Source organism: Panicum virgatum, chromosome 5K, assembly GCF_016808335.1.
Source record: "Panicum virgatum strain AP13 chromosome 5K, P.virgatum_v5, whole genome shotgun sequence".
NCBI lineage: Eukaryota > Viridiplantae > Streptophyta > Magnoliopsida > Poales > Poaceae > Panicum > Panicum virgatum.
The window spans coordinates 24185971-24198233 of NC_053140.1; the positions used below are offsets into that span (position 1 = coordinate 24185971).

The 12263-nt window shown below is 47.8% G+C and overlaps 1 protein-coding gene and 1 non-coding gene across 2 annotated transcripts; one reads left to right on the top strand and one right to left on the bottom strand.

Annotated features, from left to right (window-relative positions):
- The first annotated feature begins 6171 nt into the window (after positions 1–6171).
- On the top strand, positions 6172–6708 carry LOC120709806. Its single transcript, XM_039995450.1, has one exon. The coding sequence runs from the start codon at positions 6172–6174 to the stop codon at positions 6706–6708; it is 537 nt and encodes a 178-aa protein (XP_039851384.1).
- Positions 6709–10251: 3543 nt separating this feature from the next.
- LOC120710951 lies at positions 10252–10360 on the bottom strand. Its single transcript, XR_005690118.1, has one exon. It is a non-coding gene; the product is annotated as a small nucleolar RNA R71 (small nucleolar RNA).
- Between the last annotated feature and the right edge of the window lie 1903 nt (positions 10361–12263).

A 12263-nucleotide genomic window follows, 5' to 3' on the forward strand; every position in this document is an offset into this window, starting at 1 on the left:
GTGGAAGTCTAAGCGAACCTCAATTTTATCTATCTTGACCGGCACTACCCGTACGATCCCTCGACATTCAAAGAATAGTCCTGAAGGACTCCGAAAGGGTCTGTCGGTCGGGTCTAGAGGCATGCTTCCTATGATGGTGTCTGTGAGGAATTCGGACATGATGCAAGCCTCGGCAGTGGGTTCATGAAGGGCTTCTATGGCAGTTCCTCTTATTGAACAAGAAAGAGTTGCGAAGGGCGAGCTAATTCAAAATGCTTCAGAAGAGCGTTTCATTGCCTCCAACCATTCCTCATTAATGGATTTTCTGGGAGAAGAAAGGGATGTCGTAGGTCTCCTATCACAGAGGTAATTCGAGGTGTTTGTAAGGAGTTCATAAAGATAATCCTCGAATTGGCAAGAGAACATCGAAGGTTCAATTTCTTCTTCCTTCGATGTTCGTGGTTCGGGAGAGGGCTCAATAGACAAATCTGGGGATGTGGAAGGTATAGGGTAAGATTCGGTTGATGAGGGGCACTCATGGTGCGACTGGGACTCGTGCTGGGGCTCGCAAGGATAGGCAAGAACAGAAGAGTTTCCTAAGATTTGATCTAGGATTTCCCTTCCTTCTGTTGGAGTTCAGTGTGCAAACGAACCTCTAGCGGCGATATCGAGATCGTCGGCTGAGTCCATGTCTAAACCCGTGTAGAAGATATGCAAGGATATGTCATCGGGTATAGACTAGTCTAGGCTTGAAGCTAAAAGGTGTGAGAATCTAGCCCATGCTGCACCTTTGGACTCCTTCTCTAATTGCTCAAATGCAAGGATTTCACTTCGGAGAGAGGCTGTATGGGATAAAGAAGAGAACGACAGAAAAAAGTCATCTCGGAGCTCTTCCCAGTCACCATTCAAACTCATCTCGTTGTGAGTGTACCATTGTTCTGCCTTCCCTATGAGAGAAAAAGGGTACAACTTCCACTTTAAGGTTTCCTGTGACATGCCTGGTATTACCAAGCATGAACATAGTTCCTCGAACACTTGCAAATGAAGGTCGGGATCTTCGGTTTCTAAACGAGAGAAGGTTTATGCCCAAACCATGGCAATGAGTCGAGGATGGAGTTCATAGCCAGAAGTTGTGAAAGGCCTTGGAGAGGTTGATGGCTCTGAGAACTCATCCTCAGAGGTAGAGAGTTGGTGGATAGAAGAGGATGACATGGTATAAGGATAAAATAAAAGAAAGGATAAAAGAAAAGAAAAGGTAAAAGAAAAGATACACGGGCAAACTAGGTTCATCAACAACTACAGCAACCGTTCCCCGACAACGACGCCAGAAATGCTTGTTGGTATTTCTTAACTCTTACAGAGAAGTCCGCAAGCATATGGAAATACTGTTGTAGCACTTCACCCGGATGTATTCAGGGTATCGTATTTTCCACGAGGAACGGGTGTGTAACTGTCTGCTAACTTGGTTAACTCGAAGGAGATGAGAGATAGAGAGACCTTAGGATAGTGTGGTTTTGATCTAAGGATGGGTTCAAGGGAAGATAAACTTATGCTTTCACTCATTTACTTCAGGCACTGGTCTGACCCTAGTCTACCAAGGCCCACCGGCTACTAGCTCTACTACTGAGCCCGAACGTTGGGGAGTGCACTAACCACGCAGACTGTCTTCGTAGCGAACGGACAGAGCTGTCACCACCTGCCGTCTACCCCAGTTACACCATGGAGCTCGGAGCAAACAAAGGTCATCTAAGGCCCAGACACCACGCCTATGCCTTCGACTACTACTCTAGAGTTGCGCAATGTTATCCCGTCTTTATCAGGGGCCCTCTTCTAGAGTATCCGCTACTAGAATGGACGATGAACCCGCAAACGAATGAGAACAAAAGAATAACTTAACTAGAACTCACCGAATAGAGGAACCCGGATATGTACTCCAAACGTACCTTATCCGTTGAGGTACAAGGCCGAAGAGACGCCGACAAGTCTGGCTCTTCTCCGCACTTCTTCCTCACACACTCCCTAGGCTAAAGATACAAATGTGGAGCCTCTCTACACTACTCCTTCACATGAGAAATGGTGTGTTTTGAGGGGGGGCTCTACTCCTCCTTATGAAGCCTCTCCAAGGGTAGATCCGCGGTTAGACTCGCGAGGTGGTACTATGCACGTCCAGAATAGATGTAGGGGAGCCGTGGGAGACTGCAGGAGAAAGTTGGGCCCGTTTAGGCCTAGTGGGGGGTCGGCCAGCCCAGGGGGTCAGTCAACCCCTTTCTGAGGCCGTTTGGGCCCATCTTCGATCGACATACTCCTTGTGTAGATTTCTAGGTGTACGCCTGAAGATATGTTGGTTTATCATGTCTTTTGGGCCCTAGGATCCATGTGCGCGCTGCTGTGTTTGTCGGAAGTGTCTTTTCTCTTGGGCTTGGGCTAACTTGCTTTAGGATGTAGGCCCTCTAATTCTCGTGCTCGTGTAGAACACTCTGATTTGTACTTTTCCCTTTGTTTGAGCATGGTTTCCCCCCATATGCAGACGTGGCTTACTAAAAACAGCGATTCACCAAAACTTGTGGAAATGATTAGTATCAAAGTCCTAATACTAGTTTGGTGTTTGTTTTGGCACTGATCTTTGCAAGAGTTGACGGTCAATTTTAGCACTTAAGGACCATCAACACATACCCCAAGTTATCACAAGTCTTTATCGATGTCTAGTAGTTTTTATAATATGTGACTTCTTGAACCGTATACACAGGCCGTTTTTCGCTACCCCCATATTGTTTGGTTGGGTTATGAAACACCTGTATCGAGTTAAGTGTCTACAAATTTTTTTCTCAAATACAAGGGCCATTTTTCGCTACCTCCATAGTGTTTGGTTGAGTTATGAAACACCTGTATCGAGTCAAGTGTCTACAAATTTTTTCTCGAATACAAGGGCCGTTTTTCACTACCCCCATAGTGTCTGGTTGGGTTATGAAACACCTGTATCGAGTCAAGTATCTACAAGTTTCTTATCGAATACAAGGGTCGATTTTCGCTACCCCCATAATATTTGGTTGGATTTTGAAACATCTGTATCGAGTAAGATTTTTTTACCAAGAAGAGTTTACTCCAAGAATTGATCGAGTACTTTTACCAGTTTCTACAAGGATTAGTCGGTTGGGTCAAACCAACTCAGGGTCAACCCCCAATTTTTCATTTTTCTAAAGAAAAATCAGGATGGGTCAACCCGAGTTAGGTTCAACCCCCGACTATTATATTATATACAAGAAGTTTTTCAAACAAGGGATCATTGAGTTCTTTTTACCGGCCAGACAAGAGGAGGTAAAAGCAAGTGGGTTGTATTTTCATCTATTCGACTAGCTTTGGCTTTCTTTAAACTTTTCGAAGTTTATCGCATACGGCCAGGTAGTCCCATCTGTTCGACTAGCTTTGGCTTTCTTTGAACTTTTTGAAGTTCATCGCATACGGCCAGTGTCAGACCCGGGGCAGCAGGACTGCTCATGGGCATAGAATATTCTAGAGTAGGGAGTACTGCATGGGTACGCCTTACCTCTGCTGTAACTACTCGAACAACAGTAGAACTAGCCCACGTACATGGAAACTACCTGACCCACTCGGAGTAGGACTCTAAACGTACCCGGCTAGACCTCCCCATGTAACCCTGTTCCCCAGGCTATATAAGGGTGAACAGGGACCCCTCCAAAACATGGAACTATACCAGAGGGAATACAAACAACCACACAGGACGTAGGGTATTACGCTCCGGCGGCCCGAACCTGTCTAAATCCTTGTGTCCCTTGCACCATCGCGTTCTGATCTTGGCGAGTCCCAACTCATAACCACTCTCCTAGGATATCCCTTGGAGAACCCGACGGTAAAACACCAACAGCTGGCGCCCACCGTGGGGCCTCTTGCCAAAGATCAACAGAAGAATTCGATGGCCTCCTTCGAACTCAGCTTCCCGGCGATCGACGCCGGAACCACCTTCGTATTCGGCTCATGGGTCTGCATCGCCAATGGATCGGGGGGTTTTTCGAGCCATTTGATCGACCCCGCAAGCCCGGAGACACCCCGGCGAGAACAACTCGGCGAAATCACTTCCGCCGAAATCCTTCTCCCCGGAATTGCTAAGGAGATCGAAAGCTTGTCCTTGTCGGACCCGACACCAACTCGCCTTCCATTCAGACTGAAGAATTCCGCCATGTCATACTCAGCACTTCCCCGCCAATGGGACCAGACTAGGATTCGGACTCCTCCCCTGTTCGACTCCTACCCCGATTCAGACAGCGACTTCGACTCGGATTTACTTGATCACCAGAGTCTGACCATCCTGGCTACGCCTCAAGACCGAGTCGTCTTCTGGAAGAATTCTGAATCCGCCAATGATGCCAACAATGCTCGGATGGTAGCCTGCCTACAGGAGTTGCCCTATCAGCCGAGCAAACCTCTTTCCCCAGTCAGAGGACAGGAAGTTTGTGACACCGCTCTGGTCGATTACAGCACGACTCACTCGACCCCGGACAGACAGGTGTATGTTTCTCTTCATGGAGATGAAAGTGCACTTGACTCTCAAGCTGACCGGTACGCTAACGAGAGTCTAGATCAAATTTCAGACGAGGAGCTATCAGTCAACGCTTCGGAAGATGAATCCCAACAAGACAAGGAAAGCCGGCAGCAACGCAACTACCGCTGTGCTACTCGTAGAAGGAACGCAACTGCTCGAGCTCAGCACGTTCCGGCTCCACACGGACCGCGAAATTTACAGCAAGACCTGGACGAAGCAGCCGACAATGTTTTCGACAGTCCTCTGATCAACTTGGCCGAGGCGGCTATGCTGATGCAAGCCTTGCTAGACACCCCTCAAATTCGTGAAATTCAGCACTTGACCAGGCATGCCTTGCGACAGATCGGAAAACAGAACCCGGCTCCATCTGTTTCACACAACAGCCGGACTCCTGCTAAACAGAAGGGACACCAGGAGGCGAACCAAGGCAACCACCCGCGTGGCCAACCCCGTCCTAGATACCAGGATGAGAGCTATCATGCTGGTCCTTCAAGAAGCCTTGACCGATATCCTAACGATGCTTGGGATATCATCAATGCCAGACGTCACGGACGACCTTTAGACAAAACCGATCGATTCCCAGCCTTCAACCAAAACATAAATTACGCCGAGTACCCGACTGGTTTCAACCCGGTAAACATGCGGAATCTAAAAAAGTACGACAGCAAGCAGGACCCCAAACAGTGGCTACGGATCTACTCGACTGCTATCAAAGTAGTGGGAGGCACCAATTCTACTAGTGGGAGGACCCCAAACAGTGGCTACGGATCTACGGATCTACCCTGAGATCATACATAAAGAGATTTTTCGATACCCGAGCAACTATCGCCAACATAGCAGACGATGACGTGATCGACTGCTTCCACAATGGCCTCTCTGCGCAACAGCTGTACCGAGACTTCGGGAGAAACATATCCCGTTCAGTTGTAGCATTGCGAGACATGATGCTTGCATGGGGACTCGCGGACTTCGGGAGAAACAGATCCCGTTCAGTTGTAGAACAAGAACGAGATCGCTTCCCCCACCATGAAGATAACAATCAGAAACGCAACGGGGACTCGCGGTCAGATAAAGGGCAGCGCAACTTCAACAAGAAGCAAAAACCAGAGGATACAGTAGCTACAATGGAATAAGGACAGAAAGGCATGAAAGGAAATCCGCAGGACAATTTCTAGAAACTACTCGACAGACCTTGTCCTTTACATCCTAAAGGAAAGCACACAATCCTCGAATGCGTCAGCCTTCGCAAGTCTCTCCAACAACGTCAATTGGAAGAAGACAAAAAGAAGAAAGATAAACAAGATGACGATGATGGCGACAAAGCTGCAACCATGGGATTCCAGCAACCCTCCAACAGGGTCAACATGATCTACAGAGGAGACTCTTCCTTCAACAGGAGAAACCAGAAACTGGTCTGACGTGAAATACTGAAGATGGAACCAGCAGTTCAGAAACCACTAAGACACAGTGAAACACCCATAACCTCCTCAAGGGAAGATCAATCGACCAGTTTTTTCAAACCTGGAAAATTTCCACTCGTCCTGGACCCAGTGGTAGCCGGTTCCATTCTCACTCGAGTACTAATCGACGGAGGCAGTGGACTAAACCTCATCTTTATGAGTACAATCACTAAGATGGGACTCGATCTATCTGAAAAACTGAAACCAAGCAAAGCACCCTTCTACGGCATCATCCCAGGGAACGCCTCTTTCCCAGTTGGAACCGTGGTGCTCCCGTACACCTTTGGCACACCAGATAACTACCGAACAGAACTCATCAAGTTCGAGGTAGCAGACTTCGAGTCCTCATATCATGCCATACTCGGACGGCCAGCATTGGCCAAGTTCATTTCAATTCCCCACTACGTCTACCTTCTGATGAAGATGCCAGGAAAAACAGGAGTCCTCACCTTCCGCGGAGACCTTCAAAGATCCTTTGAATGTGAAAAGGAAGCTATAACTTATGCCTCCACAAATAGACTCCTGGATACCGCAGGAGAAGTACTGGCAGCTGCCCAGCAATACTCGGCGTCAGGATCAGACATCCCAACAAAGAAAACAAACCGCTCTGCCCCAAAGCCACCCGACAACATCGGAGTCAAGGCAATTCAACTGCAAGAAGACAACCCGTCGAAAACAGCCTTGATCGGGACAGGGCTTTCTGACAAATAGGAAAGCGCGCTCGTCAACTTTCTTCGGGCCAACCGCGACGTTTTTGCATGGAAACCAGCCGACATGCCCAGTGTCCCAAAGGAGTTGATCGAGCACTCCCTAAATGTCAACCCTACCGCTACTCCAAAGAAGCAAAGGCTACGAAGATTCTTAGCAGAGAAAAGAGAAGCCATCAAGAAAGAACTCGCCAAGCTGCTTGCGGCTAGGTTCATCAAAGAAGTTTACCACCCCAAATGGCTGGCGAATCCAGTACTCGTTCTCAAAAAGAACAACAACGAATGGAGGATGAGCGTCGACAACACAGACCTCAACAAGCATTGCCCCAAGGATCCCTTCGGGCTCCCTCGCATTGATCAAGTCATCAACTTGACGGCCGGATGCATACTACTATCCTTTCTGGACTGCTACTCGGGCTATCATCAAATAGCTCTCAAGGAAGAAGACCAGATCAAAACGGCCTTCATCATTCCTTTTGGCGCATACGCTTACAAGACCATGTCCTTTGGACTGAAGAACGCTGGAGCTACTTATCAGCGCACCATACAATTATCTTTCACCAGCCAGCTCCGTCGCAATGTAGAGGCCTACGTCGATGATGTGGTTGTAAAAACAAAGGAATTCGACTCCTTTATCCCCGACCTAGAAGAAACCTTCAACAGTTTGCGAAGCTTCAGGTGGAAATTGAACCCAACAAAGTGCGTTTTTGGTGTGCCATCTGAAAAACCACTCGGCTTCATTGTCAGCCACAGAGGAATCGAAGCAAACCCAGAGAAAATTAATGCCATCCTGAGCATGGAAGCTTTGGCATCCATCAAAGATGTTCAGAAGCTCACAGGATGCATGGCCGCCCAAAACAGATTCTTATCAAGGCTCGGAGAAAGAGGCCTTCCTTTCTTTAAGCTGCTCAAGAATCAAGACAAATTCAGATGGTCTCAAGAAGCAGCAGATGCTCTCGAAGATCTCAAGAAGCACCTCCAGTCTCCTCCCATCCTCACGGTCCCATTGCCAGGAGAGTAACTTTTTCTCTACATTGCAGCCACCACACAGGTCATCAGCACGGCAATTGTGGTAGAACGCAAAGAAGAAGGCCACGCCTACGGCATCCAAAGACCAGTCTACTTCATAAGTTAAGTACTCTCTGAATCAAAGGTGCGATACCCACCGATCTAGAAACTACTCTACGCGATACTGTTGACGGTGCTTAAGTGCTATTTTCACCCGTCAACTCTACTCAATAATAAAGGAAAACTGCATGCCTTACTCGCATATTTGTATCACTAACCTCGCTCCACAGTTGTTTTCGAGTTTTGTACATTTCAGATGAGCAAGAGCGGAATAAGACGAAAACACACAGCAGACGCCATAGAACTATGCAGAATATCGCATCCGGCGTCACCCACTTACAAAGAGGGCCCATCTGGCAGAGCAAACGGGCGCGCCACGCATAATGCATACAAGGAAAGATATCAGGGCCCATATGTTAGCCTGCTAGAAAAGGATGAGGATGAGAGGCGGCCAGGTGGGGCCGGCAGACCCCCTGGGTCGGCCGAACCTGGCCGGCCTCCCGTCCAGGTGCATTTCGAGGAGTCGCCCCCAAGTTTCCTGATCACCTGCCATACGTGCATTTGGCAGGAACCAACCTCCACTAGTATAAATAGGGCCCCCTCTCACCCCTCTCAACACACACACACACACACACACACACACACACACACACACACACACACACACACACACACACACACACACACACACACTTCATTCGATTCTCTCCAAGAAGGCTCTCATCTCTCTTGCTCTCTAGCTAGATAGTGGAGCTAGGCTAGTTCTCTTTAGTGATCAAGTCGTCCTCGGGGTCGTTGAGCAATCCTCGGCTCCTGGTATGGCTTTGTATTCGACTTATCAGACTTCTATTCATAATATAGTGTTTTGCCATGGTTGCTTTACTATCTTGATAGTTTATCAATCCATGGTTAGTTCGTTCATAAGTTATGCTACGGTCTTGGTTAGGCCAGATGATCCGGGTACGGATAGAGGTTCGTTGTGCTTTCGGGCTTGCTCTACTGTTTTACTCGTCCATCCAAAGGGTGGGAGACCTGGGGGCACTAGAGTAGTGACTTCATACACGAGCGTGGTGCTCGGGTATGCGAGATCCTTCGAATATGACCATGCTCCATGGTGTGACTGGGGTAGACGGCAGGTGGTGACAGCCCTGTCCGTCCGGCGTAACAGCTGTGTTGCATTTAGCATACTCTCCGACGTTTGGGTTCGGTGTAGCAGTTCATGCAAAGAGGTAACAGGACTAGACATTCTCCAGTGCATGACCTTCTCCCCGCTATCCCATTTTCCTGGCACCTGTAGTCCTAACCATGATCTAACATGACCCCAGCTTTGGATAGAAGCACTAGGACATCTAACCTAGCCTAAGCTCCAGCTGACTTGACGTAGGATAGAGTAGACCTTTGTTTTATAGTTTCTCTCTTTTATTCCTTCCTCTTGGAGTTTGGATGTGTACTGTGTCGCATTACCTTTGCTTATTCTTTATCTGGACTTACCCCTGTTAGAGTATTGCCTATCGCTTGAGGTACAATGTCATGGTTAATGTTAAGTACAATACCTTTGTTGCTGTCATCCTTTGGGACACAAATAAATGACGATACCCTTACTCTCCGGGTGAAATGCTACAACGGTATATCCATGCGCTTGCGGATCCATCTATAATCGTATTGATTGTACCACAAGAGTGGCACCCCTTGGGTGCAGTTACTAGAATGGGTCGGGCGCCCTCATTTCTAGTGATTGCACTAAGGACCGCCAACAGGCATTTCTGGCACCGTTTCCTGGGATTAACCATTCCTAGTGATTGTTCTAAGAAATGCCAACAAGCATTTCTGGCGCTGTTGCCGGGGACGACATGTGAACAAAGATATTGTACTAATATTAACTTAGGCCTTGTACTCAGGATATAGTCTTTACTCTTTCAGGCTAATGTCACTTTATGTCTTCTTTTATTTTTGATTTGAAAGAAGACAGGGGTAGTGTATCACTGGTTTCTCCCTGCCGGAAAACTACACAGACAATCCAGAGAGGCTTGTGAAAAGGGCACGACCTTGCGTTGTTCCTCGTCTCGCTATCCTCCCGGCACAGGAACCCATTCAGGAAGCACCACTTGTTCTTGAGGCTATGGCTGAAAAGACTCTCCGCGAGTTCACCGTCCCCTCCACCGACAATGTGGCCACTGGCCCCAGTATCAATGTCGGGGATGTGAACTTTGAGCCAAAATCAAGCCTCATCAATATGGTGCAGGCTAGCCCATTGTGCGGCAAGCTGAACGAGGACGCAAATGCACATTTGCAGAACTTTCTGGAGCTTTGCGACACCGTTGTCATACGGGGTGTCACCGCCGATGTTATCAAGCTTCATCTGTTTCCCTTCTCCCTGCTGGGGAAGGCGAAATAGTGATTTTACAAAGAAAAGGACATCGACACCTAGGCCAATGCTCCAAGGCGTTCCTCGCAAAATTCTTCCCATTGGGCAAAACAAATGCCCTGTGTGGAAGAATATCAAGTTTCCAGCAGACGGGGATGGAATCCATACTAGAAGCTTGGGAGAGGCTGCAGGAATACATCCTGGCTTGTCCTCACCACGGCATGGACGAATGGCTCATCTTGCAAAGCTTCTACAACGGGCTCACAACGACATCCAGAGCCAATATTGATGCCGCTGCTGGAGGAGCCTTCCTCGACCTGACCATTGCCAAATCCAACACATTGGTCGAGAAGATGGTCTCCAACCAGGGGGTGGAGCAATGAACGACTCCAACCTCGTACAAAGGGAATGCATACTGTCAAGGAGACGGATATGATTGCCGCAAAGCTTGACCTCCTAATCAAGAAGATGGATGAAGGGAGCAAACAACCGATCCATGCTCCCGTTTACGCCATGGGTTCGCACTTCACGTGCAAAGTCTGTGGCAATGATGGACATTCAGGGAACGACTGCCCCGAAACCCGTGAAGACTGCGCTTACCTCAACAACAACAACAACAATGGGTACCATCCACCACAAGGAGGCCAGGGGTGGAACTAGCCACGTCCACCATTCAAGGGAGGTAACAACTACAATCCTTCTTTCAATTCGAATTTCAATTCGAACCAACCTCCCTTGAGAGAACTTGTTCTTGGCCAAGTTAAAATCAACGAAAATATAAATAAAAAGCTTTTATCCAATGATAAATCCCTGGAAAGTTTAAATGTTAAGCTTGAAGCTTTGTCGTCAACGCTTAAAAATCAGCTAAGTTTCAATAAAAAGGTTGAATCTCTTCTTGCTCAAATAGCTGCTTCTATTCCTGTCTTTGAGAATGTTAAAGCAGTGACCACGAGGGGCGGTAAGTCCACTCGTGATCCGCCACACCCTAACCAAGCAGGAAAAGCACCGGCAACCCAGGAAGAAGAACAACCAACAAAACAGGAAGAAACTAGGGAACCAGAAAAGGGAATGGCTCCACAAAATTATATTGAGACCAGTTTCTTGCCGTTCCCCACCCGTAACAAGAAGGCGACCGTGGATGAGTAGTTCACCCATTTTGTTGAGATGATCCAGAAGATACATGTTAACGTCCCTCTGCTGGACGTAATGCATGTGCCGACCTACGCCCGATATATCAAGGACATTATCAACAACAAACGGCCGCTACCCACCACAGAGGTTGTCAAGCTCACAGAAAAGTGTAGCACAGCTATACTCAACCAACCCCCGGAGAAGAAGAAAGATCCAGGATGCCCCACAATCACGTGTTCAATTGGGGCACAACACTTCAGCCGTGCCTTGTGTGACTTGGGAGCAAGTGTTAGCGTGATGCCAAAAGCTGTCTACGACAAGCTAAACTTCACACACCTCATGCCAACCCTGATGCATCTCCAGCTGGCATACTCCTCGGTACAGTATTTAGAGGGGATCTCAGAAGACGTACCGCTAAAAGTCAGGGACTACTTCATCCCTGTCGACTTCGTGGTGCTGGACATGTACATTTCCAAGGATACACCACTTATCCTAGGAAGACCATTCCTAAGCACCGCAGGGGCACAAATCAATGTTGGAGCCAGAGAAATCCGTTTCAATATCAATGGCAAGGAAGAAAGGTTCCCATTTCAGCCCAAGGTTGAGCAATGCTCTATGATCAAAATCAAGTTTAGGCCAAATCCACGAGGCATACAAGAAGTCATGGTAACACCACGAAAGAAGGACAACATGGTCAGCCTCGTGAAAGAAGTCATAAAGGAGGGTAATCATGAAGAGGTAGCAATACCAGTCCAGACAACTCCACAAGATCAACCCTCCTCATCAAGAATGAAAAAGGTAGAGAAAGCACAGCAATCCGTCGCTGCTCCTCCCAGGACGGGTGCTCAATCATAATTGAAGTGGAGTTGTGCATGTCGGACTTAAAACGACGTGCCCTTGCTAAAGGTAAATTGGTAATTATCTCATATTTGCTTTTCCGCCTTTTCAAATTTTCTTTGCACCTCATTTCGATTTCTCCACTGCATGTTTGAAAT